We start from the raw sequence: 27810 nt of genomic DNA on the forward strand, positions 1-27810 counted from the left end.
ACAGCCATTTTCAAACAGGAAATATATTGGTTTTCCTGTTCATAAATATGTGAGAACGTCAGCCATTTTACAAACTAAAACATCCAAATAATGAATGCCAAAAATCCAGGGACAAGGACACCTGTCTGGAGGCATTTTAACAGAAATGGCCACGTAGACATCCTTCCAGTGCAGAGAGGCAGCCTAGTAAGTTGTTCAGTGGACAGTAAACCAGGGCACCCAGGTTCATATTCCCCTATAACTCTTTTATTTTAAATGCTGATCCCTCCAGGAACAAGGAAATACTTACCGTACCTGACTGTACACCACCTGAATAGCCTTCAGGCTTGCAGATGTCATAAATATTTAGGTACTTTAGGTATATATCTTGTTTCTGGAGAGCTCACAATTTATAGGGAGAAAAAAAGAGAATGGAAGAGGAAATTGAACCTGGGCCCCCTGGTTTACAATCCACTGCACTGACCAGTAGGCTACTCCTCAGACCTGTTTTTGGCTTTCCTCAGAATTCCCATAATACCTGATGCTGTCATAAAGTCTGGTCTTCCTTTCCGGTTCACTTTCAGGGGAGAGGGAGGGGGACAATAACCACTGAGAGATGATTCATGAGGAGTCCTGTCTTAACCCCTCTAGTGGTCAGCTGCTCAATCAGAACACCTTTTTGCACCCTGGACGTGACTGAGACAGGTTTAAGAGACAAACGTCCTTTTTTTTAGACTTGGACGTTTCGTCTCATTTCGCACATTTGATTATCGCTGTTGGATGTCTTAATTTTGAGCCCTCCCTAGTCCCGCCCAAAACACACCGACAACATGCCCCCTTACTATTTAGACATGCCTCGGTGTAGGACATACAAACTCTGCCATTCCAAAACTGCAATTTAGACATTATGGGTAGATGAATGTATTTTTTGCCATTTTGAGATGTCTATGTGCTTTGAAAATGAGCCCCTATGTTTTTAAATGTTGTGTCAATTTTTACTTTCTCTTGAATTTAGCTTACTAATGTATATTTTGTAGATTAATGTTGAAATCTGGAACACTTTTGTTTTCATCGCCTTGTATTCATATATTAGGAGACTTACCTGCTTATTTTTGAAGGAGAAGGGCATCCATCTTCCGACACAAATCAGGAGATGGGTGTCCTTCTCCTAAGGTCGCCAAGATCGGCATAATTGAAAGCCGATTTTGGGCGTCCTCAACTGCTTTCCATCGCGGGGATGACCAAAGTTCAAGGGGGCGTGTTGGCAGTGTACCGAAGGCGGGACGGGGGTGTGGTTAACAGATGGGGGTCCTCGGCCGATAATGGAAAAAAGAAGGGTGTCCTTCACGAGCATTTGGCCGACTTTACTTGCTCCATATTTTTTCACGACCAAGCATCAAAAAGGTGCCTGAACTGACCAGATGACCACCAGAGGGAATCGGGGATGACCTCCCCTGACTTCTCCACTGGTCACTAACCACCTCCCACCCCGAAAAAAAACAACTTCAAAAACTTTTGTCCTTTTTTTTTTTTAGAGTATGTCCTTCGCTATGCCTCCGTCCCTGCGACGTCCCTTGAAATTTGGCCATACCTATGGGGGGGGGGGCAGTATGCAGGTCCCTGGGGGGGGGGAGGTATGTGTGTATCAGTGGAGGCATAACGAAGGCGTGGCCATCCTTCTTTCAAACATTTTGGACGTCCTCAACTGCCCCCCACAGGGATGGCCACATTTCAAGGGAGTGGAGTAGAGTGGAGGAGTGACTGAGTGGCCTAGTGGTTAGAGCACTGGTCTTGCAATCTAGAGGTGGCTGGTTCAAATCTCACTGCTGCTACTTGTGATCCAAAATCCAAATAAATAAATAAAGAGGGTGTTGGAGGCATAGGAGCCAATGTTTCAAAATTATTGGGGGTGCTAAGCCCAGTGGAAATAACCCCTCCCTGGACACATTCAATGAATATTCTCTATATTGGGGGTGCTCAAGCACCCACAGCACCTACAGAGTCGGCTTCTATGGAGGCATACCAAAGGCATGGACATCCTTCTCACAGAAACATCCATGTTTTGGGAAGGACGTCCTCAAATGAGCTAACAGCAAGCAGCTCATTTGCATGCAATTTCCTTCATGCATGCCCATTCCTTTCCCGATTGGTAAGGGAAGGGCTTTTTCCATTCAGTTAGTGGGACCAGTGCACTATGAATGCTGGCTCCTCCCATGACCAAATGGCTTGGATTTGGTCGTTTCTGAGATGGGCGTCCTTGGTTTCCATTATCGCCAAAAACCGGGGATGACTATCTCTAAGGTCGACCTAAATTTCATGATTTGGGTGCCCCCAACCATATTATTGAAACGAAAGATGGACGTCCATCTTGTTTTGATAATACGGGTTGCCCCGCCCCTTTATGGGGCCATCCTTAGAGATGGGCGCCCTTAGAGATGGGCGTCCCCATTCAATAATTCCCCTCTTAAAAACCTACAATTACAGAAATATGAAAAAATCTTCTGGTCAATATTGAGCCAGTGGCGGTCATCGTTTCTTTAATGTTGACCAATGTCAACTAATTAGGCCTCAGTATTCAGCTCTGGGCCCTATTAGGGGATTGGCAGTGCCCAGAAGTTATGTGAGTATAACCAATATTCAAAGCCATACCTGCCTTGCTAACGGGGCAAAGTTAGGACTGCCTTCTCTACAGTCCTACATGCCTGGTAAGCTATGTGGGCACCAGCAATGATATCATTGGTGCGATATCATGCAAGATATCCTGACTGCTCATCAACTCTGCCCCCATATGTCCCTGGCACTAACTGGTGAGTGCCAGGTTGGTCAAAGCCAATATTCAGCAGAACTGCCTTGTTGAGTACTGCTGAAAATTAGCTTCTGTGTCAGCTAGCACAATTTATCTGTGAGGCTTCTGTCATCCTCCTTGTTTACGAGATGTGAAATATAACTCAATAACCTTTCATACCAGTTTTAATCCAGACAACTATTTCAACTTCCTGGCCTTCATTTACGCCATTGAGGAAATCAACAACAGCGCCGAGATCTTACCCAACCTCACTCTGGGGTTCCTTCTACACGAGTCTTACACCAATCCCATCTTAACGCTACAGGCCATCATGAAAGTATTTTCAGGAATGGAAACTTGGATCCCTAATTACAGATGTAAAACATCTGGCACCCTGGCTACAATCATTGAAGGTTTTCCAGCAGAGGAATCAATTCAGATGTCCAGCATGTTCAGTATATACCACTACCCACAGGTGAGGTGGATTGTCAATATTATTGTATACCTTCCTGCATAACCTGTCCCTGTGGAATGTGATCCTGTTTCAAAATGAAGCCAGCTTATTATCTATGTACCAGGAAAATGAAAAACGGAAGATAGCAATGGATGATAATGCAGAGAGTAATTTTATACTGGGTCGTCTAGGTAGGTTTTGGAGAGAAGGTATTTGCTTATGTGGATGATTTTTTGCTGGTACTTAAAACTTCCTCTCCAAGGCTTATTCGCTCTTGTTTATGTTCTATTTCTTCGGTGAAAGAATTTCCTCCTCTTTATATCTGGGTGAGGGTTGTGGCAGACCTGGATTCAAACTGCCTCCTGTTACAGGATGAGGTGAACCAAGGCAAAGGATGAGGGTATTCTTGGGGCAGGAAAAGAGCTTCCAGAACGTTTGGCTAGTTCTCCACAAAATATTGATTAGTAAAGCAAGTACTGTCTCAAAAATTCAGTTCCTGAATTCTATACGGACTTCTGCGAATCTGTTTGTGAAATTTTGCTGTACAGCTCCTCAGGAGGTATGTAGCACGGCAGAGATTTTTCTGCAAATCTCTGAAGACAGTATGAAAATTACCCCAGTTCTGCTTGGTGCTGGTTGAGGATGCCACCCCTCCTTCAGAGCTCAACCCATCTGTAATACCATTTCATGTAAGATGATTTCATCATCTCCCACTTGCAGTCCTCTACCCTTCTGTGTAAAATACTGTTTTGAATATATGAGATTTCAAATGATATGGAAAATGACAGACGGTGATGCATTAATGATTTTTTCTTAACAGATCAGTTTCACCTCTCAGAATCTGTTTATGAGCGACACTGTTAAGTTTCCTTATTTTTACCGGACTGTCCCAAGTGAACTACACCTCTGCGCTGGGATAGTCAAGTTACTGAAACATTTTGGCTGGAGCTGGGTTGGTGTCATTGCCTGTTATGAAGACAAGAGCCTTAGAGCTGTCCAGATCCTGAAAGAAGGGATTGAGCAGAACAGAGGCTGCATTGCATTCGTAGAAATCTTCAATCGTGACAACGTCAGGTCAACTGATTTCTCCCAACTTTATAAAAGAATCCATATGTCATCAACTAGTGTGATCATTCTCTATTGTAGCAGGGATTATGCCTGGAATCTATTTGTGAACGGAGGTCATTTATCTTTTGTCAAAAAAGTCTTGATCACCACATATGAGCAGGAGTTTACATCAAGTTATTCATTGGACTGGATTATGAAGAACAATACCTTGGCATTCACAGTTGCAAAGAGAAATATTCCAAGTTTTGCAAAATTTGTTCGTGAGGTGAATTATACCCTGCTTCCAAGTGATTATTACACCTTATCATGGTGGACGAGCCTGTGTGACAGCCAGTGCCAAAAGAGCATTAGAAGATCCTGCATCACTAATGAAACGAAAATCCGTGCAACACATTGTTACACCAAATACTTGGGAAGCAGCTACAGTGTGTACAATGCTGTGTATGCCCTGGCACATGCACTGCATGACATGGTCACGTCTGGTATTGAAAATGATACCATGTGGAGCAGAGAAAGGAGAGTTTTGGATTATTTGCCATGGAAGGTAAGATCCTTTGTTAGAGAACTGATCACTGTAAAATGAATGATACAGAGTAGAATATTAAGTTTCAAGTTTATTAGTTATTTTCTATCCCACTCTATGGGAGACCTTTTGGGTGGCTTACAATCTTAAATAAGGAGAAGGAAAAACACTGTTTTCCCAGGTGCCATCTGAAAGATGTTTAATGGTATGTATAATTGAATAGATAGGTTTTTAAGTCTTTCTTAAATTTCTCAAGCGATGTTTGTAAGTAAATGGAAGCTGGAAGGTAAGCCTTCGTGACAGGAGGAGGAGAAGGTGGGTCGTTATTTAGTCATTAATAAAGACTTCCTGGTATCCGCTTCAATTCGTCCTCACTCTTTGTTTCTTCTGGTAGCCATACTGGGTCAGACCAATGGTCCATCTAGCCCAGTATCCTGTTTTCCAAAACAGTGGCCAAGCCAGGTCACAAGTACCTGGCAGAAACCCAAATTGTGGCAACATTCCATTCTACAAATCCCAGGGCAAGCAGTTGCTTCCCATGTCTGTTTCAATAGCAGACTATGGACTTTTCCTCCAGGAATTTGTCCAAACCTTTTTAAACCCAGATACACTAACTGCTCTTACCACATCCTCCAGCAAAGAGTTCCAAAGCTTAACTATTCTTTGAGTGAAAATATTTCCTCCTATTTGTTTTAAAAGTATTTCCATGTAACTTCCTTGTGTGTCCCCTTGTCTTTGTACTTCTACTCATTCTACAGGAGTCAGGATTTTGTACAGCTCAATCATATCTCCCTTCATCTGTCTCTTTTCCAACCTGAAGAGCCCTAATCTCTTTAGCCTTTCCGCATATGAGAGGAGTTCCAGCCGCTTTATCATAACTGCTAACATTTTTTGTGCCAGATATTTGTGTAAATGATTAGAATTGGCTTAGTTCTGCTCTGTCACTATACGCACATCTTCAGTATCAAATAGCCATTTGCAGGGTCTGGGTGGGGCACACAGGCACGCAACTTATAGGTACTATAAATGATTTCCCTAATTCTATTACTTGCATGATCAGTTATGCAAATAAATTAATTGCTGACTGGGGTTAACAACCAATAATTGACTAGAATTATTGTTTACTGGTCATAATTGGAACTATGTAACCGCCCTTTGTCAGTATTCTACAAATCGAGCATGCTAAATTCATAGCGTGCAACTGCAAGGGGTGTTGATCTGGGAGGGGCATTCACTAAAGATGAATTCAGGGGATCTGCACCTAATTTACTCCCAAGGATTGTACACCAGGTTTCAGTTGGTGTAGATCTTTTCACCCAAAGTTGGGCACGGATCCCGGTGCTAAGCACTGATGCGCCCAACTCAGAGCGCTGTTTATAGAAGAGCGCTAGGCAGACAGCTGAGGGAAGATATGATAGAGGTCTATAAAATAACGAATGGAGTGGAGTGGAGTGGAACGGGTAGACATGAATCACTTGTTTACTCTTTCCAAAAATTCTAGGCCTAGAGGGCACGCAATGAAGCTACAAAGTAGTAAATTTAAAACAAATCAGAGAAATTTTTTCTTCACTTAACGTGTAATTAAACTCTGGAATCCAGAGAATGTAGTAACAGGAGTTAGCTTAGCAGGGTTTTAAAAAGGTTTGGCTGACTTCCTAAAAGAAAAGTCCATAAGCCATTATTAAAATGGACTTGTGGAAAATCCACTGCTTATTTGTAGGATAAGCAGCATAAAATGTATTGTACTGTTTTGGGATCTTGCCAGGTACTTGTGATCTGGATTGGCCACAGTTGGAAACAGGATGCTGGTCTTGATGGACCTTCGGTCTATCCCAGTTTTTATACCTGGGCAATGGAGGATGAAGTGGCTTGCCCAAAGTCACAAGGTGCTGCAGTACGAATTGAACCCAATTCCCCTGACTCAGACAGCATTACCTTAACCATTAGGCTACTTTTCCACTCCAAACATTATGATGTGAAGACAGAATAGAACGGCAAAGGGACAGGAAATCCTGGGAACAAAGTTAAAACCCATAGACTTAGCAGCTATGGGAGCAGTATGAAAATTAATCTTCAGAGTAACTTGAAAAAGAAAAATTGTTTTGCTTTTATGTATGCTTGAAATTACATGGGCAACTTGGCAGTATCGAAAATCTACCCTTCATTCTTTAGCTTCATCATTATCTGAAGAACGTCCACTTTAAGAACGGTCTTGGTGAAGAGATTTCTTTTGATGAGAATGGAGACCTCACCATTGAATATGATATCATAAACATTGTCTATCTACCTAATGGGATAAAGAGGAATGAAATTATTGCAAGTTATAACCCTTATGCCCCTCTGGGACAGGATTTCACCATTGAGAAGGCGATCGTGTGGGAGAGCGACTTCAATGAGGTTAGAATCAAGTAGCAATAGACCATGCTGAGTCATGTAGAGTTACCATGAATTATTTGCAAAATGGTGAGAATTGATGCTCAGTGGTTGACTGACAGACTTCAGAAGATTTGTCCAGCTAACTTCCTGAGTTCCTCATGCAAATCTTTGCTTTTGACGTTCTCCATCCTCTGGTCAGTTTAATTGTGCTTGGTCAGCATGTTATCCAGGCAAAAATTACCACCAAATGAAAATGTATTATGCACAAATGTAGTCCTGCTTACAGCTTGGAACAAGGATCTTTAAATCATCCAATGTTTCTGGAAGGAAAAAGGGCTCATAGAGCTCCTGCATCATAACAATCTAACAGAGTTAACCAGATCCTACCGATCTTCTGTTCATCACTGGCCAAAAAAACCTTCCAATGGTTGAATGTTTTACACTATCTCCTATTAATTTTTATCTTTTTTTTTTTTAGCTTTTTCACACGCTTCTTTAACAGTTCTCCACAAAAAGCAAAGCAAGACAGGACTGCATTTGTAGATCAAATTAGAATAATCATGCTGCATAAACACTTATCTTTATCAGCACTGACTGTTACAGGCACTCAGGGATCTTCTGCTGGAACATGTTTCTTCGCCCTGTTGAGTGAGGCACGGAGAAGCGAATCTGTGACTGTTCCAAAAGTAGCCCTGCCACCAAGACCCTGAAGCAGCAGTGTGAAATGCTGGCCATCGTCAGCTTGGGGTGAGAGGGCGAAGAAACATGTTCCATTAGAAGATATTAAAGGCACATCTGGTGGCTTTGAGCCTCTGGGGCAGGGCTGGGGCCCAGGGGTTAGGAAACCGGAGAATTTTCTTATTGTGAGAATGCATAGTCCCAACACACTGTAAAATAACTACCTGGGGTGAGAGATCCAAAATGGCGACGATATGAGAAGTGTTACCAGATGCGTCTCACTCTTCTTTGCAAACGCCAGCAAGTTGCTCCTTACCTGAACCCCGGAATGGGGAAAAGGAGAGGCAAAGTCAGAGAGATTCCCTCTCTCCCTGACGGGACAAGTAAACTTCGGCAGGCTAAGATGGAAGATTTTGCAGTTGCACTGGGTCCGGGACAGATTTCTACTCCGGTAGCTGTGGCTTCTGCGTCGGCCGACAGTGTAGATGGGGCCTCTCTCAGCCCCATCCAACGTGCAGCTCCTCCACAACCAGGAAGCCAGGGTCTCCAGAGGAGCCCTGCAGGTCCAACCCCCAGTGGAGAGCAGAGTCTGCAGGGAGAGGGAGCCCTTTGGAGACAAGGGGGGATCAGAGGGATGACAGTTTGGGAGCTCCAGAAGCGACATCAGCTCCTGTACTGCTTGCACAGACAGTGAGTATTCTGGAAAATGCTGCTAAAGCACCCCTTCCTGAATTAACATTGGAGAAAATGGAAAAACCAGCTGTAGTGCTGCTAGAGTCACTATCCTGCTTATTTTCGAAAGAGAAAAACGCCTATAGTGCGACCTAAATCGGGAGATAGACGTTTGTCTCGCAAAGGCGCCCAAATCGGTATAATCGAAAGCCGATTTTGGGCGTTTCCAACTGCACTCCGTCACGGAAACGAATAAAGTTGACGGGGCGTGTCGGAGGCATGGTGGAGGCGGAACTGGGGCGTGGTTATCAACCGAGGAGAGATGGGCGTCTTTAGCTGATAATCGAAAAAAAGGCGTTTTTACCGCGATTTTGGATCACTTTTTTTGGACCCTTTTTTTTCACGAACAAGTCCCAAAAAAGTGCCCCAACTGCCCAGATGACCACTGGAGGGAATCGGGGATGACCTCCCCGGACTCCCCCAGTGGTCACTAACCCCCTCCCACCAAAAAAACCCCACTTTACAAACTTTTTTTCCAGCCTCTATGCCAGCCTCTAATGCCGTACCCACCTCCATGACAACAGAATGTGTTCAATCCTGTCACAGCCTTTCCCTGGGTCAGATGTGGCTCTCGGGTGCAGTACAGGGTCACATCAGCATTGCATTGTGGTGGGTGTAGGGTATTGGGCTCCGTGATTTGATTAGCTTGTGTTACAGTCTCACGATGTTGGTAGTTGGTAGGCTCTTCTCCCATGGTGCTTTTCCCCCTGCCTACTGGGTCAGAGTGTGCCCTGTTGTGTTTCCTGTTGTAGTCCATCAAACGCGAACACCTATCTCCATGGGCGTCTATGTTTGAAAACGGGTACTTGAAGAGGGGGGACAGACCGTATTTTCGAAAAAATGGACGTTTTTGAGCTGGGCGTTTGTTTTTTTTTAGCGATAATGGAAACTAAAAATGCCCAGCTCAAAAACGTCCTTATCCGAGCCATTAGGACATGGGAGGGGCCACGATTCGTAGTACAGTCGCCCCCCTGACATGCCAGGACACTAACTGGGCACCCTAGAGGTCAGTGCGATGGACTTCTGACAACGCTCCCACATGCATAGCTCCCTTACCACGGTGCTGAGCCCCCAACCCCCCTCCCCCAAAACCCATTATCCACAAATGTACAACACTAACATAGCTCTTATGGGTGAAGAGGGCACCTATATGTGGGTACAGTGGGTTTTGCAGACCTCCCATTTACCGGCACAAGTGTTACAGGTAGGGGGGTGATGGGCCTGGGTCCACCTGGCTGAAGTGCACTGCGTTACCCACTAAAAGTGCTCCAGGGACCTGCATACACGCAGGCCTCTAGGACTTGTTGCTGCTATATAACATTGGCACACCAGTTGACACCTGAAGACTAATCTCTCCGAAAACGTCCTTTATGGAATAAGCACGTTTACTCACAGTTAACTGCAGATCAGAGGTTGTGCTCCACTGGCAACGAGTCTCCCTGGTACTGAGATGAGCAGTAGGTCCGAGCTGGCAGAATGGTGTACAATGCCCTCTTTCAGCCACATTCAAGATAAGAACTAAGTTCTGTAACGTGGCTAACACGTGAAAGGGATCTAAAACTGGCTTACAAAAATGGCCACTACCTCATGGACTACTGGAAACAAAACAGGGCACACTCTGACCCAGTAAGCAGGGGGAAAAGCACCATGGGAGTAGAGCCTACCAACTACCAACATCATGAGCATTTGCCACAAGCTAGTGGAATCACGGAGCCCAATACCCTACACCCACCACAATGCATTGCTGATGTGACTCTGCAGTGCCCTTAATAGAAAAGGTGTCACACTCACCCGAGAGCCACATCAGAACCAGGGAAAGGCTGTCACAGGATAGAACACATTCTGTTGTAATGGAGGTGGGTACGGCATTTGAGGCTGGCACAGAGGCTGGAAAAAAAGTTTTTTAAGTGGGGTTGTTTTGGTGGGAGGGGGTGAGTGACCACTGGGGGAGTCCGGGGAGGTCATCCCCAATTCCCTCCAGTGGTCATCTGGTCAGTTGGGGCACTTTTTTGGGACCTGTTTGTGAAAAAAAAGGGTCCAAAAAAGTGACCCAAAATCGCGGTAAAAACGCCTTTTTTTCGAATATCAGCTAAAGATGCCCATCTCTCCTCGGCCGATAACCACGCCCCAGTTCCGCCTTCACCACGCCTCCAACACGCCCCCGTCAACTTTACCCATTTCCGCGACGGATTGAAGTTGGAAACGCCCAAAATCGGCTTTCAATTATACCGATTTGGGCACCCACGGGAGAAAGATGCCCATCTCCTGATTTGGGTCGCAATATAGGCGTTTTTCTCTTTCGATTATAAGCTGGAAAGCCTGTCTCCAAGAAACTAGGCTAACAGACTTGGAGCATGAGAAGCTTAAGTAAAGTTGGGTAGGCCAGGTACTCTATGCCTCACCTGACAGTCGAAAAGGAGGAGTAGCAATCCTCTTACACAAGCAGTTGGTATATACCGCTGAGACAGTGTTACAGGACCCACAGGGAAGATATATCGTGATTAAGTTATGGCTACAGGGCAGAGAATTATATTTACTCAATGTCTATGCTCCTACACCATTTGACTGCAAATTTTTCCCAGGGCTGTTGAGAAAGCTTCTCCCTTTTCAAGGAAAGCAGCTAGTAATTGTTCGAGATATGAACACATTAATGGATCCAAGAGAAGATTGTACAGGAGCCTGGACGGGAGGACTAATGGGTGGAAGGGGTAGAGGAATGTTGCAGGAGTTCACGGCCTCGCTTGCTGCGGTCAATGCGTGAAGACTCTTTCATCCGGACACTAGGGATTTTTCACATAGATCCAGAGCGCACGGCACATGGGCAAGGCTTGATTATATACTAGTGACCACGGATCTCTTCCCATGGGTTATACAAGCAGGAATGGAGTAGATAGTGATTTCAGATGATGCCCCAGTGTGGTTAGAACTAGATACCCAAGGGGGATTCAGCACATCTAGAACTTGGAGATTTCCTAGCTACCTATCAAAAGTTCCTGATTTAAAAAAATTCTTAATCGGGAAATGGGAAGAATATGTAGCACACAATGAAGAACATAAATCGAATCCTCAACTATTTTGGTGTGCGGCTAAGGCTATCTTAGGGGGGGGGGGGGGAATTGATAGCATATGTACGTAGCAGCACTGCGTAAGAAATTGGCAATCAATCTCATTCATTTAACCCAACAATTATGGAGAGCCCGGCGAAGGTATATAGCCTCACCCACAGAAGCCAATAAAGACACTTATACATTGACTCAGTCAACTATTAATTCGCTGTTGCAGGAGCAAAGGCAGCATAATCTGGTTTTTCACAAATATCGCCTGGCAAGGTTTGGTAATAGCGCCGGAGGTATGCTGGCAAGGCTGGTTAAGAAGCAGGGAGGGAATCGAACGATATCGGCACTGAAAGATAAAACAGGCAGGGCTGTGAACCAATTGGATGAGATACAAGAGCTGCTGGGTGACCACTTTAAGCAGCTATATGCACAAGGGGCACCTGTGAGTTGCAAAAAGGTGAGAGACCTTTTGAATAAAGTGAAGATGCCATAACTAAGCGCAGAGGCGATAGGTAAAATAGGTTCCCCTATCCATCCTAAAGAGCTGCAGAGTGCTATTAAAATATTGAAATCGTTCTCAGCGCCTGGGGTAGATGGGTTCTCAGGCGAATTCTATAAGTTGTTGCAGGACTCCCTATTAGGCCCGTTACTTAGTTATCTTCAGGCGGTCGTCCAAGAAGGGAACTGCCCCAGATTTGAAAATACTGCGCGGATCTCCCTTTTGTTGAAACCAGAGAAGGCCCAGGATGAACCTGAATCATATCGCCCCATCTCATTAATTAATGTTGATATTAAATTGCTAGCAAAGATTGATAGATCATTTGCCAGATTTAGTTGGTCCAGCTCAGGTAGGATTCATACCTAAACGTCATTCAGTTCTGCACATTCACAAAACTTTATTATATTATCAATGGCCCAATGTATCTACCAGAGGGATCCGGTGATAGTGGTCAGCTTGGATGCAGCCAAAGCCTTTGACCAGGTGGAATGGGGATTCTTGTTTCAGATTCTTGAGTGGGTGGGTCTTCCAGAGGGATTCATGCAAGCAGTGAGAGCCTTATATGACGGGATGGAGGCGCATGTAGTGGTCAATGGGGGGTTCTCACCGAACTTCCAGGTGCACAGAGGAACTAGGCAGGGATGCCCCCCCCCCCCCTCTCGCCAATGTTGTTTGACCTGACGTTAGAGCCATTGCTCAGGCTCTTAAATTCCACTGTGAAAGTGAGGGGAGTTCACTTAGGGGACCAAGAGGTTAAAGCTCTCGCCTACGCAGACGATATTTTGCTAATTTTAACTGAGCCTCAGCCCTCCCTTGAGGCAGCCTTGGAGCTAATACAGGAGTTTGGTTCTCTGTCCGGATTTACTCTAAGCCTCAATAAATCCTGTGCAATGGCATTAGATGGGAACACAGTAGGTTCATGGGTGGGAGAGTTTCTTTTAAAGTGGGTGGAGGAGAAGATGAAATATTTAGGGGCATGGGCTTAGACTGGGGGGGGGCGAGGGGGGGCAATGCCCCCCCAAACGACGATGACGTGGACTGGCGCTAGAAGTGAAAAAAAAAAAAAAACAAGCAGGCACGCGCTCGTCTCCGTCCGCTTCGCTGCTTCCCTGCCCTCTCTGTCTGCGTCCCGCCCGAAAGGAAATGACAACAGAGGAAGGCGGGACGCAGACAGAGAGGGCAGGGAAGCAGCAAAGCGGACGGAGACGAGCGTGTCTATCTACCCCCTCTCTTCCTACCCTCCGGCGCAGGCAGCACCAATCTTCTCTAAGTCTTTCTTGTTCCTGGCAGCGGTAGCGACGTACACGCTGCCTTCAGCTCTGCCCCGAAGCCTTCTCTTCAAGTTCCTGTTCCCGCATAGGTGGGAACAGGAACTTGAAGAGAAGACTTCCGGGGCAGACCGAAGGCAGCGTGTACGTCGCTACCGCTGACAGGAACACAGAAAGGCTGAAGAAGACTGCTGCCTGCACCGGAGGGAGGGAGGAAGAGAGGGGGTAAACGGAGTCACGATCCTGGACCCCGAGGGGGGGGGGCAGCAGAGGGAAGATGAATGGGACTGGGAGGGTGGAGAGCAGAGGGAAGGAGTAAGAGATGGATGGGACTGGGAGAGGTGGGTGGGGAGCAGAGGGAAGGACCAGGAATTGGATTGGACAGGACTGGGAAAGGAGGTCAGAGGGAAGGAGCAGGAGATGGATGGGACTGGGAGGGGTGGGAAGCAGAGGGAAGGAGCAAGAGATGCATGGGACTGGGAGGGGTGGTGAGCAGAGGGAAGGAGCAGGAGATGGATGGGACTGGGAGGGTGGGAAGCAGAGGGAAGGAGCAGGAGATGGATGGGACTGTGAGGGTGGGAAGCAGTGGGAAGGAGCAGGAGATGGATGGGACTGGGAGGGGTGGGTGGGGAGCAGAGGGAAGGACCAGGAATTGGATGGGACTGGGAGGGTGGGAAGCAGAGGGAAGGAGCAGGAGATGGATGGGACTGGGAGGGGTGGGAAGCAGAGGGAAGGAGCAGGAGATGGATGGGACTGGGAGGGGTGGGAAGCAGAGGGAAGGAGCAAGAGATGGATGGGACTGGGAGGGGTGGTGAGCAGAGGGAAGGAGCAGGAGATGGATGGGACTGGGAGGGTGGGAAGCAGAGGGAAGGAGCAGGAGATGGATGGGACTGGGAGGGTGGGAAGGAGCAGGAGATGGGACTGGGAGGGGTGGGAAGCAGAGGGAAGGAGCAAGAGATGGATGGGACTGGGAGGGGTGGGTGGGGAGCAGAGGGAAGGACCAGGAATTGGATGGGACTGGGAGGGTGGGAAGCAGAGGGAAGGAGCAGGAGATGGATGGGACTGGGAGGGTGGGAAGCAGTGGGAAGGAGCAGGAGATGGATGGGACTGGGAGGGGTGGGAAGCAGAGGGAAGGAGCAAGAGATGGATGGGACTGGGAGGGGTGGGTGGGGAGCAGAGGGAAGGACCAGGAATTGGATTGGACTGGGAAATGAGGTGAGCAGAGGGAAGGAGCAGGAGATGGATGGGACTGGGAGGGGTGGGAAGCAGAGGGAAGGAGCAAGAGATGGATGGGACTGGGAGGGGTGGTGAGCAGAGGGAAGGAGCAGGAGATGGATGGGACTGGGAGGGTGGGAAGCAGAGGGAAGGAGCAGGAGATGGATGGGACTGGGAGGGTGGGAAGCAGTGGGAAGGAGCAGGAGATGGATGGGACTGGGAGGGGTGGGAAGCAGAGGGAAGGAGCAAGAGATGGATGGGACTGGGAGGGGTGGGTGGGGAGCAGAGGGAAGGACCAGGAATTGGATGGGACTGGGAGGGTGGGAAGGAGCAGGAGATGGATGGGACTGGGAGGGGTGGGAAGCAGAGGGAAGGAGCAAGAGATGGATGGGACTGGGAGGGGTGGGTGGGGAGCAGAGGGAAGGACCAGGAATTGGATTGGACTGGGAAATGAGGTGAGCAGAGGGAAGGAGCAGGAGATGGATGGGACTGGGAGGGGTGGGGAGCAGAGGGAAGCCTACTGGAAAGAAGACACTGCATAAAACAGAAGACACTGGGACCAAAGCGAATAGAAAAACTAAATGATCAACAAAGGTAAAAAAGTATTTTATTCAGAATATATTAATTGAAATATGTCAGCTTTTTGAAATGTGCATCTGTGATATTTTGCCTGTAAATTTCAATTCCTTCCTCCATATTAGCATATTCATTTGCATATGTATATATGCAAATGAATATGCTAATATGCTGCGCCCCATCCTTTGCCCCCCCAAATGAAACAGTCAAACTATGCCTATGTTTAGGGGTATTCCTTACTAAAGATATGACCTCGCTGTACAAGGCTAATGTCAACCCATTAATAGAAATGACTAGGAATAAATTGTCAATGTTGAGGGATCTTCTGTTATCGGTGTGGGGGTGGGTAGCTCTTTTTAATATGATATTGGCCCCTAAATGGTTAATTGTTTTTCAACAACTCTCTCTCTTTCTCAAACATTGAGAGGAAACTATCTTGCGGAGATTGATACAGGATTTTCTGTGGCAAGGGAAGCGGCCAAGATTGCCACTCGATAGAATTGCCGCCCCAAGGGATGCGGGAGGAATGGGCCTCTTAAATATTAAAGCTTTAACAATTGCATGTGCCATGCGTCATATCAATAACTGGTACCGGGGATCTTCTGATTTTTCTTTAACTCAAGTTGAGACATCGGTGTTCCCAGAGATACACTTTAGCCACCTCCTGCACACAGGCGGGTGCCTGCCCACTCAGGCCTTTCAAAGACATCCCTTATTACAGTCGATGAGGGCGGCATGACGCTGGATGTGCAGGAGGCATAACCTTTCGGCATCCTGCTCCCCATGGCTTTCTATATGTAACAATCCGGCTTTTCCTCCAGGACAGGGGAGCAGTATATTTAGCAGGTGGGGGAAAAAAGGTATAATATATTTAGCACAGGTAGTTACCGACGGAGGAGGTCTGCGCACTTACCTAGATTTGCAGACTCAGTATGGGATTCCCCCAGGGCATACATTTAAATTCTTCCAATTGAAACATTACATTGCCACCTTGAACTGGACTGACCTGACAGAGGATGTGGCGGAAGTCTTGTCAGAAGCTTCCTCACTGGGGGCTCAATTGTCTGTTCCACTGAAATTCCACCATCAGCAGCTGAAGGATACTACTGTGGAAGTGGATTATGCGCGTTTAGCGTGGGGTTGGTCGGTAGATCTCGAGTGCGAGGTATCGGCAGAGATGTGCAAATCTTACCTAAAAGCTATATACACATGAAGGCTATCAATACAGCAGAGAGAAAGGCTTTATAAATGACTTTTGAGACTTTACATATCTCCACACAGGGCACATTTAGCAAAATTTACAAATTACGGGAGTTGTCCTAAGTGCGGGGGGCAGTTAGCCACACTGGGGCACATGTTTTGGCGATGCAGGTTTACAAAAAAACTTCTGGAAAGATGTCCTTAAATGTGTGGAAAAATGTGGGATTGTACTTTATTATATAACCCTCTGATGTTGTTTAATACTTATAAATTCTCATCTGACCCCCCGGAGGGATTTCTGGATTTTATCAAAATGGCCCTATTTTCTGGGATCACTTCTATCCTATTATCGTGGCGCTGTTCTGATGGGCCCTCACTGCAAGCCTGGAGGTCACAGTTAATACAGCGCTTAGACAGATGTGGAGTTAGAGACCTTGATAGCGTGCCAGACCTTAAATTTCGAGCAATGTGGAAGCCTCTATGGGTGACTCTTCCTCCCAAGGGAAGAAGCCTGTTGTTGAACTTCTAAGCAGGGTAATAAAGGTGACAGGTCAAGGGGGGGTAGGGGGGGGGGGTTGGATAACATATAACGTTGCTGTACTAGGGAACTTGTGAAGGGGGGGGGGAACTGGGTTAAAAAAGTTTGATGATAATTTGTTTGGACTAATAATCTTCTGCTCTCTTATGTGTTACTATGAGTATAGACTTTGTACCTTGACAAATGCAGAATTTCTGTTGTTTTGCATGCATCAATAAAAATAATTTCACATATTTTCATTTTCTGGCGCATGGGCAGTAATCTGCATTTTACACACATAGACCATTACCACCCAGTTACCGCATGAGACCTTACCGCTAGGTCAATGGCTGACGGTAAGGTCTCAGGCCCAAAATGGACGGGCGCCAATTTTCATTTGGCTGCACGTCCAGTTTTGGCACAAATTTTAAAAAGCCATTTTTTACAGGTGCGCTGAGAAATGATTCTGTGCGTGCCCAAAATAAGTGTCTACACTACCGCAGGCCATTTTTCAGCGCACCTTTGTAAAAAGGCCCCTTAACCTACAAAACTATCCATAATGCTATTTTTTCTTACCAAAGAACCAAACTCTGGAACTCGTTACACAAGTATATCAGACACTCAGTTGATTATATGTTGTTTAGAAGTTTACTTAAAGCCTACTTCTTTAGATCTGTGTTCAGCTAATATGAAAATAAATGTCTTTTTTAGTTGTATTCTTGTATTAAAATTAATTGTCTTGTAATGCTTCTTATGAATTTGTTATGTAATTTATGAACCTGAGCTTTCTTGGGAACATGCAGGGTAGAAATGTCATAATAAATAAAGTAATTACAGGGAGGGAACGGAGGGTAATAGACTAAACCCCATTGATGAATAGAGAGACAAGAAACTAGTGACTGAAACTATGAGAAGGTCTTTCTGAAAAATGTGGAGGGGCATAATCGAAAGGGACATCCAAGTTCTCATGAGGACGTCCTCGCAGAACGTCCCTAACCAGGGGCGGGAAAACCCGTATTTTTGAAACAAGATGGATGTCCATCTTTTGTTTTGATAATACGGTCAGGGACGCCCAAATCTTGACATTTAGGTCGTCCCTAGATTTGGTCGTCCCTGATTTTCGGCGATAATAGAAACCAAGGACATCTATGTCAGAAATGACCAAATGCAAGCCATTTGGTCATGGGAGGAGCCAGCATTCATAGTGCACTGGTCCTCCTGACATGCCAGGACACCAACCGGGCACCCTAGGGGACACTGAATGGACTTCATAAATTGCTCCCAGGTACATAGCTCCCTTACCTTGTGTGCTGAGCCCCCCAACCCCCCCCCCAAAACCCACAACTGTACAGCACTACCATAGCCCTTATGGGTGAAGGGGGCACCTAGATGTGGGTACAGTGAGTTTGTGGTGGGTTTTGGAGGGCTCGCTGTTTCCTCCACAAACGTAACAGGTAGGGGGGATGGGGCAGGGTCCGCCCGCCTGAAGTGCACTGCACCCACTTAAACTGCTCCAGGGACCTGCATATTGCTGTGATGGAGATGAGTATGACATCTGAGGCTGGCACAAAACTACCGCACCAATCTACCCAGTTATTAAAGCCCACCTTCTAAACTATAAAACTATCCTGCCTAACACCTTCCTTCTCTCTTCCCTTACTTAATCTTTGTACAATACTAATTGTATCTGATATCCTAGAATGACTATGTCATAACAAAACTCTGTAAGCCACATTGAGCCTGCAAATAGGTGGGAAAATGTGGGATACAAATGCAATAAATAAATAAAATATTTTGAAAGATTTTTTTTTTTAAGGGTGGGAGGGGGTTAGTGATCACTGGGGGAGTAATGGGAGGTCATCCCCGATTCCCTCCAGTGGTCATCTGGTCAGTTTGGGCACCTTTTTGTAGCTTGGTGGTAAGAAAAACACGACCAGCAAAAGTTGTCCACGTGTTCATCAGGGACGTGCTTATTTTTTCCATTATGGGTCGAGGACATCCAAGTGTTAGGCACGTCCAAGTCCCGCCTTCGCTACGCCTCTAACATGCCCCCATGAACTTTGGCCATCCCTATGACAGAAAGCAGTTGGGGACGTCCAAAATTGGCTTTCGATTATACCGATTTGACGACCCTCTGAGAAGGACATTCATCTTCCGATTTGTGTTGAAAGATGGTCATCCTTCTCTTTCAAAAATGAGCCCACATGTCTTTAATATAGTTTAGAATTTCTTTGTGGAAGTTTCGAAACATAAAACTGTAGGGAGTTGATTCCAGAAAGAAGGGGCTAAACAACGAAAAGCCAAGGAGCAAGTCTTATTATGGAAGTGGTGGGAATGAGCAAGAGACTGGTATTCAAAGAATGAAGGGAACGAGCCAGAGTGTATGACAGCAACATTGATGAGAGGTAGAAGGCCTTATCAATGAGAAGTCACATGATCATATTTTCTTGCCCCCATAAATCAGCTTCACCGCAATGTTTTATATCAGTAGTAGTGGACGAATGAAATAAAAGAAGTAGTCTGCCAACACTGAATTACGATAGTCATGACAAGTCAGAAAGAGCATGAATCATGATCTTTAAGGCTTTATCATCCAAAAATGATGGTAATGATCCAATTTATCAAGTGCATAAAAAGATTTCTGCATGATCTGAGACATATAAGGTGAAAAGGTCAAGGAGCAATCGATGAGAATCCCAAGAGAATGAATAGTATCTTTAAAAGGTATGGAGAACTAGTTAATATTGGTTGGAATGGTTGTGCTGAAAATCGACTGGAAAATCATATGGCTTCTAACTTTGTGCATCCTCTAGCATAAGATCAATTTAATCCAAGTTAAACTCTGAATTTACTCATGAATTTACTCAATTTGTAAGTGTGAAAAAGTTCTGAAGTGAGTCAAGAAATCTATTAACACAAATTAATAAACAAGGGAAACAAAATAACATTCTGGAAATCTCGAAAAAAGTCAAATGAACCAAAAAAGAGTGGAAAGTGTATTCCACACGTGCATCCCTACCAGATAGATTTAGGTGAATTTCCAGCCACAAGTATGCTGACTACTTTAAAGTTGAAATTGTACATAGACAGCCATTGATAATGTTGGCAACTAAAGATCTGGCTGCTGTCTGTAGACTTCAACTTCACTAGATATAAACTTAAACAGGCGAGAACTGAAAATTCAAGTTAGATGGTTGCTTTTCCTCTCAACTAAATATTCCTCCAGGAAACTTCTACTTTAAAAGTAAAAATCAATGGTGACAATTAGCCTCTCCCGACATGAATATTTTCAGAAATTCTGACTGAGGTACAGTTAAGTAGCTGGAAGCTTTGTAACCTGACCTCGCTGTAGTAAATTTGAGATTCCAACAAAAAGTTTTGAATTAGTGGTCAGTTAACAAACATTGCGTTTAATAGATACATTTTGAGTATCAAATAAAGTTATATAACTCGTTTTCTCATTCTTCAGACACCTCCACAATCCAGGTGTAGCTCAAGTTGCCGTCCTGGTTACAGGAAATCAATCAGGGAAGGAGAACCTGTCTGCTGCTATGACTGTATTCCATGTGCAGAGGGAGAGGTCTCCAACCAAACCGGTGGGTGATATCATGGAACCCGTGGGCAGAGCCAGAAATACAGAGGTTGAGGGTTCAAGTCTCACTGCAGCTTTTTATCATTTTTGTTTGTTTCTTTTTATTTTGTGAGTAGTCCAGGGGCCGAAAAGTACCTTATGTGACTTCCTTTATCTCCATTCAATGGAGAACTGTTGAATCAGAGTGCCTTCCTGTAACCTGGATGTGCAAGTATCAGTCTAAATACTGATACCCCAATTCCAAAAGACACCAAGAAAAAAACAAATGACATTACCAACTACCGCCCAGTAGCATCTATCCCATTAGTAGTCAAACTAATGGAGGAACTGGTGACCAAACAACTCAACGACTACATAAACAAATTTGCTATATTACATGAGTCACAATCAGGATTTCAACCCCTACACAGCACAGAAACAGTACTACTCACTCTACTAACCAAATTCAAGCAGGAAATAGCACTAGGCAAGAGCATTCTCCTCCTCCAATTTGACATGTCAAGTGTGTTCGACATGGTTAACCATAACATACTGCTATGACTCTTAGACTACTTCAGAATCAGCGGTGGCACTCTCAACTGGATCAAGGGTTTTCTAACCACAAGATCATATCAAGTGAAATTACAAACAAACATATTGTCACCGTGGAAACCAGGCTGCAGAGTACTGCAAGGATCACCACTATCACTGATCCTTTTCAATCTCATAATGACTCCACTAGCCAAGACCTTATCCACCCAAGGCCTTAACCCATTTATCTACGCTGACGACGTAACATTATACATCCCCTACAAACATGATCTAACAGAAATTACCAATGAAATCAGGCTCGGCTTAAACATCATGAACTCAAATGCATTCCAATTAAAACTCAACACAGAAAAAAACACACTGTCTCATCATCTCATCGCAATACAATACATACAAACCCATAAACATCAACACCCCAGGATACACCCTCCCAATTTCAGACAGCCTGAAAACAGAGAAACAATTGACCGTAACCTATCACTAGAGACCTAAGCGAAATCCACTATAAAGAAAATGTTGTTCTCAATGTGGAAACTCAAACACGCGAAACCATTCTTCCCAAGGGAAATATTTCGTAACCTGATTCAGTCAATGGTACTAAGCCACACAGACTACTGTAATGGATGCAAAGATCAGATCATAAAGAAACTTCAGACTGCCCAAAACACAGCAACCAGGCTTATATTTGGAAAAATACGTTTTGACAGCGCCAAACCACTCTGAGAAAAACTGCATTGGTTACCAATCAAAGAACGTACCACTTTCAAAATCTGTATGACTGTTCACAAAATTATCTATGGCGAGGCACTGGGATACATGACAGACCTCATAGACTTGCCAACTAGAAACACCACAAAATCTGCACGATCATACCTGAATCTCCACTACCCAAGCAACAAAGGACTCAAATACAAATCCACATATGCATCCAGTTTTTCATACTTAAGCGCACAACTGTGGAACGCACTGCCAAAAGCAGTAAAAACTACGCTCGGCCACCTAAATTTCCGGAAAGCACTAAAGACAGAACTGTTCAAAAGAGCATACCCCACCAACCCAACATAAAATACCTGGACATCTGCGACACAATGTAACCAAAGACCTTAATGGACATTACCTGACTCTGCCTCCCCTCTCCCTATCTAAGTTCCTATCTAAGTTCCTACCTAAGTTCCCCCCAACTGTACCTACCATATATGTACTTCATTCTACCACAATATCGCTTTGAATTAATCCAAACCATGTATTTGTTCAGACCGGAATCGGCTAACGCCGTTTACGGTAATATGTAAGCCACATTTAAATGGTGGGAAAATGTGGGATACAAATGCTACAAATAAACAAACAAACAAATAAATAAATAAATAAAATAAATGTCTATATTTTTGAACATGGACATCCCTTCCTCTTCTGTAATCAGAGCTGGATGTCCATCTTTTGGCGCCTTCTTCGCCCTGGCCAAAACACGCCAAGACCACCCCCCCCCCCCTTGCCATCTGGACATACTATAGTGTTAGAAGTCCATGATTAGAGCTTCTTGAATAAGCACCATAATTGTTACTTGCTGAATGTGTTACTCACTAGATTTGCAAGTACAGGCACGATTTAACAAAGACACATAGAGGCTCATTTTCAAAGCACATAGACTTAGAAAGTTACAAAGGTTACTAGCAGGCTTATTTTCAAATGAGAAAAATGTCCAAAAAGCAGCATAAACTGGCAGATGGACATTTTCTTGCAAAAAATGTCCAAATCAGTATTTTCGAAGCACATTTTTAGATGTTTTTCTATGCAGTTTGTCCAAATCACAAGGGGCATGTCAGGGGCAGGATTTGGGCATTCCCACAATTTGGATGTTTTCTGCCATAATGGAACAAAGTAAAAATGTACAGGGCTATAGGTTGGTCATTTTGGTCTGGACCTCTTTCAATCATAATATTTTTTATTTTCTACCATGTGGCGCTAACCAGGCAGTAATCGGCAGTGTGTATGCTAATGATTACCGCCCGTTTAACACGTGAGACCTTATTGCTAAGTCAACGGGTGGCGGTAAGGTCTCAGGCCCAAAATGGATGCACACCAATTTTTATTTTGCCACACGTTCATTTTCGGCCCCCCAAAAAGAAGGGCTTTTTTTGCAGGCACACTGAAAAATGGACCTGAGTGCATCCAATACACGTGCCTACAACAACGCAGGCCATTTTTTGGTGCACCTTAGTAAAAGGACCCCTTAGGGGTCAACAGAAACAGCAAAGAGTGCAGAAATTCATTGGTAGGTATCAAAGACTGAACACGAGCCATGTTTCAACTGTAAGGCCTGCCTCAGGAGTCAATACCAGCAATTACACCATGGTATATAACCTTTCTTTCTGCTGGAAAATAGAGCTGTTTTGCAGCACTACTGTAAGGCAGGATATCTTGGATGTGCGATATTGGTTCAGTTGTTCATTACAAGATTATATACTGTATGGTGTAATCGCTGGTAATGACTCCTGAGTGTTAGGCTTTCAATGCAGAACTGGGTTTGTGAGCCCTTGGACCACTGCCGAGGAGCGGCAGTGGCAGGCAAAACCACCCCCAAACCAGAGACAAGGCAGAACAGGACTGTAACCCTGGACTGGAGTTGCAGCTGAGGTAAACAAGCTGGAACAGGCAGAGCAGGAACAGCTAGACTTCACCTGTGCTTGACCGCCGTTCCCAGGATTGAGCCCCTAGGTGCAGGCGGCCGGTAGGACTTACAGGACAGGGCAGAAACTGGATACCAACAGGATACACACAGGGTCTAGAATACACAAGGGAGGCTAAGCAGAATACTAGACTAGGACTCTCAGACAAACAATACCACACTAGGTAGAAAGAAGACAGGCTCAAGAACAAGGACTGGAAGCTGCCAGGCAGCCACTAAGAAAGGAACACAGACAGGAAAGAGTCATGACTAAAAGCTGCCAAGCAGCCACTAAGAAAGAAACTCAGACAGGTAAGAGTCAGGACTGAAAGCTGCCAAGCAGCCACTAAGAAAGAAACACAGACAACCAAGAACTAGACAAGGAATACAGACCAGAAACAAGACTAGGAAATAAGCAATAAAACCAAAGCTAAACTACACACAGACTAACTAGAACCAGACAAGGAACTCAGACAAGAAACTGGACTAGGCAGAAGTGCACAGAGCACACCAACAAACCCAGAGACCTTAGGCGATGCAAAGGCAAACACAGAAGTTTCCAGGTGGTTAATAAAGCCCATCAGCAGCTGAAGTTCAACTGAAGGAATCACAGGGCAGCTACGGGTGCTGTTCAGGCACAAACAAGAAAAGCAAGTCTGGCAGCCCGGAAGATCCTTACCGGACTGGGCTGAAGTCTTGGAACATGTGACAGTCCATAGCAGCCACCGGTTCTGGCCACCAGAGGGCGAGGTGAGCACAGACAAGGAAACAGTCACCATCATGACACTGAGGCAGGCTTTACTGCCGAAACACGGCTCGAGTTGAGTCTTTGATACCGACCAATAAATTTCTGCACCGCAACAATTGGTTTGGGACTTTTTTAAATCACCTTTGCTGTTTGTGTTCTTATTTTCTTGTGTTTTTGAGATTTAGGTGTGAGCATTTATACCAGATCTATGGCTGGCTGTCATGAATCCCGGGGCTTCACCGTAGATAATTTTATGAACCAGGGTGCAGATTTTAAAAGCGATACGTTCTTTGATTGGGAGCCAGTGCAGTTTTTCTCAGAGGGGTTTGGCGCTTTCAAAATGTGTTTTTCCAAATATAAGCTTAGCTGCTGTGTTTTGAGCGGTCTGAAGTTTCTTTATAATTTGTTCTTTGCAACCCGCATAGATTCCGTTGCAGTACCATTGATTGTATCAAGTTGCGGAATATTTCCCTTGGGAAAAATGGTTTCACACCTTTAAGTTTCCACATTGAGTGGAACATTTTCTTTATGGTAGATTTTGCTTGGTTCTCTAGTAAGAGGTTCCAGTCGATTGTTACTCTGAGAATTTTCAGGCTGTCTGCGATAGGAAGGGTATAACCTGGGGTGTTTATGTTTGTGGGTTTGTATGTGTTTTATTGAGATGAGATGATGAGACAGTGTGCTTTTTCTGTGTTGAGTTTTAGTTGGAATGCGTTTCCCCATGAGTCCATGATGTTCAAACTGAGCTTGATTTCATTGGTGATTTCTGTCAGATCATGTTTGTAGGGGATATATATTGTGACGTCATCGGCATATATGAATGGGTTAAGGCCTTGAATGGATAAGGACTTGGCTAGTGGGGTCATCATGAGGTTGAAAAGTATCGGTGATAATGGTGATCCTTGCGGTACTCCGTAGTCTGGTTTCCAAGGTGATGATATGTTTGTGCTAGCTTTCACTTGATATGTTCTTGTGGTTATGAAACCCTTGATCCATTTGAGTGTATTTCCGCTGATTCTGAAATAATCTAGGAGTCTTAATGAGACTTAAGGAGACTGGACATGTCAAATTGTAGGAGAAGTATACTTTTACCTATTGCTATTTCCTGCTTGAATTTAGTTAAGAGAGTAAGTAGTACTGTTTCGGTGCTGTGTAGGGGACGGAATCCTGATTGTAATTCATGTACTATTGTGAATTTGTCTATGTAATCATTAAGTTGTTTGGTTACCAGGCCTTCCATTAATTTTACAACCAGTGGGATAGATGCTACTGGACGATAGTTGGTAATGTCATTTGTTTTTTTTTCTTGGTGTCTTTTGGTATTGGGGTGAGTAGGATGTTGCCTTTTTCTTTAGGGAAGGTACCTTGTTGAAGCATGAAGTTTAAGTGGGATGTGAGGTCTGTTATGAAGCAGTGGGGGGCAGATTTTAGCTGGGGTAGGTGTCCAATTGACAGTGACTGTTGGAATACCTCTTAATCGCCTGGGTAACTGTATCGGTGGTGGGTAGAGCAAAATTTGACCAGATTCGGTCTGCTGGGTATTCACTAGGGAATGGGTCCAGTTCATTGATGAAGTTTTTGATGTCTGTGTTGTCCTGAGGTAGCGTTTTGCATAGGTTTGTAATTTCTTCGTTGAAGTATTTAGCAAGGTTGTTTGCAGATGGGATGTCAGTATTGGTTGTGGTGATCGGCGTTGTGTCTAGTAATTTGTTCACAAGATGGCATAGTTTCTTCGTTTCTTTGTAATCCGACCCTATTTTAGTTTTGTAGTATGACCTTTTGGTTTGTCTTATTGCGTATTTGTATTTCCTTTGTAATTGTTTCCATGCGTTGAGTGTATGTTCATCTTTTATTTTTTTCCATGCACGTTCCAATTTCCTGGATTGTGTTTTTAATTTTTTCAGTTCTTCGTTGAACCACGGCATCGAGTTGTGTCTATCAGAAATTCTGCTACTTCTTTGCACACACAGCACATTCTTTAAAAATACTGTGCAAGCAAAACCTCAAAAGTGGAAGGAATAAAGCACCGAGATGGTCCAAAGTGGTGAAAAACTATTCCTTTAGTAGGCGCTGTCTGTGAATCATCTTGGGACAGTATATACAGCGCCTACTAAAGGAATAGTTTTCACCATTTTGGACCATCTTGGTGCTTTATTCCTTCCACGTTTGAGGTTCTGCTTGTGCTGTGCATGGAAGTACTGGTTTGCCCTTGTTTTTTGGACTTAAAAACAGTGCACCAGTATCAGTGAACGACAATGCCATATCTCTCAGAGGGCATAGTACTGAAGCTATTTATGAGATACTTAGACAATATTCTTCATTCTTAGATGGTGACACCTGTTGGAAGTGCCCAGAAGACCAATGGCCCAATCACAAAAGAGACGCCTGCATCCCAAAAGTGATAACCTTCCTGTCCTACGAAGAACCTTTGGGGATAGTGTTGACTTCCATCTGCAGTTTCTTCTTTCTGATCACTGCTGTCATTCTGGGAATCTTTATTAATTACCGAGACACTCCCTTAGTGAGAGCCAACAACCGGGACCTCAGTTACATTCTCCTCATCTCCCTCATGCTCTGCTTCCTCTGTTCCTTGGTATTCATTGGCCACCCTGACAAAGTGACCTGTGTTCTCCGACAGACTGCCTTTGTGATCAGTTTTTCCATCACTCTCTCCTCCATCCTTTCAAAAACCATCACTGTGGTTATGGCCTTTCATGCCACCAAACCTGGAAGCAAGCTCCGGAAATGGATGGGTCCCAGGGTCTCAGTTTTTATAGTCCTTTCCTGTTCCCTTATTCAAACTGTTCTGTGTCTTGCCTGGTTGTTCACTGTTCCTCCATTCCCATATCTCAATATGATATCAGAAATTGGGATGATAATAATTGAATGTAATGAAGGGTCAGTAGTTGCATTTTACTGTGTTCTGGGTTACATGGGATTTTTGGCTGGTATCAGCTTCATTGTAGCTTTCCTAGCAAGAAATCTCCCCGACAGGTTCAATGAAGCCAAGTACATCACCTTCAGCATGCTGGTGTTCTGTAGTGTCTGGATCTCCTTCATCCCAACGTACCTGAGCACCAAGGGCAAGTATATGGTGGCAGTGGAGATATTTGCTATCCTGGCCTCCAGTGCTGGACTCTTGGGCTGTATCTTTCTCCCCAAATGCTACATTATTCTGCTAAAACCTGATAGGAACAGTAGGAAATACCTAACAAAAATAATTAGATGATATATTCAAAGACATGGCACCATGGATAAGTTATCATTTTAGCTTTATTTCTGATGTTCAGTAGAAATCTCTGTTTAGGTAAGATTGTTGAATATGCAGGCCTCAGTTTAAATGGATAA

General features: G+C 44.7%; 1 protein-coding gene across 1 annotated transcript; it reads left to right on the top strand.

The window, feature by feature from the left end:
• The first annotated feature begins 2728 nt into the window (after window positions 1-2728).
• On the top strand, window positions 2729-27691 carry LOC115464575 (vomeronasal type-2 receptor 26-like). The gene is made up of 6 exons (XM_030194939.1): window positions 2729-2786; window positions 2959-3239; window positions 4039-4830; window positions 6982-7206; window positions 20396-20522; window positions 26790-27691. The coding sequence occupies exons 1-6, from the start codon at window positions 2729-2731 to the stop codon at window positions 27689-27691; spliced, it is 2385 nt and encodes a 794-aa protein (XP_030050799.1).
• Window positions 27692-27810: the final 119 nt, after the last annotated feature.

Source organism: Microcaecilia unicolor, chromosome 3, assembly GCF_901765095.1.
Source record: "Microcaecilia unicolor chromosome 3, aMicUni1.1, whole genome shotgun sequence".
Taxonomy (NCBI): Eukaryota; Metazoa; Chordata; class Amphibia; order Gymnophiona; family Siphonopidae; genus Microcaecilia; species Microcaecilia unicolor.

Excerpts from the sequence above, each read along its gene's own strand:
- LOC115464575 (XM_030194939.1), top strand. The coding sequence starts at position 2,729 with ATGCAAGATATCCTGACTGCTCATCAACTCTGCCCCCATATGTCCCTG. Across the intron at positions 7,207-20,395 it reads GGGAGAGCGACTTCAATGAG|ACACCTCCACAATCCAGGTG; the intron begins GTTAGAATCAAG and ends CTCATTCTTCAG. Across the intron at positions 20,523-26,789 it reads AGAGGTCTCCAACCAAACCG|ATGGTGACACCTGTTGGAAG; the intron begins GTGGGTGATATC and ends CTTCATTCTTAG.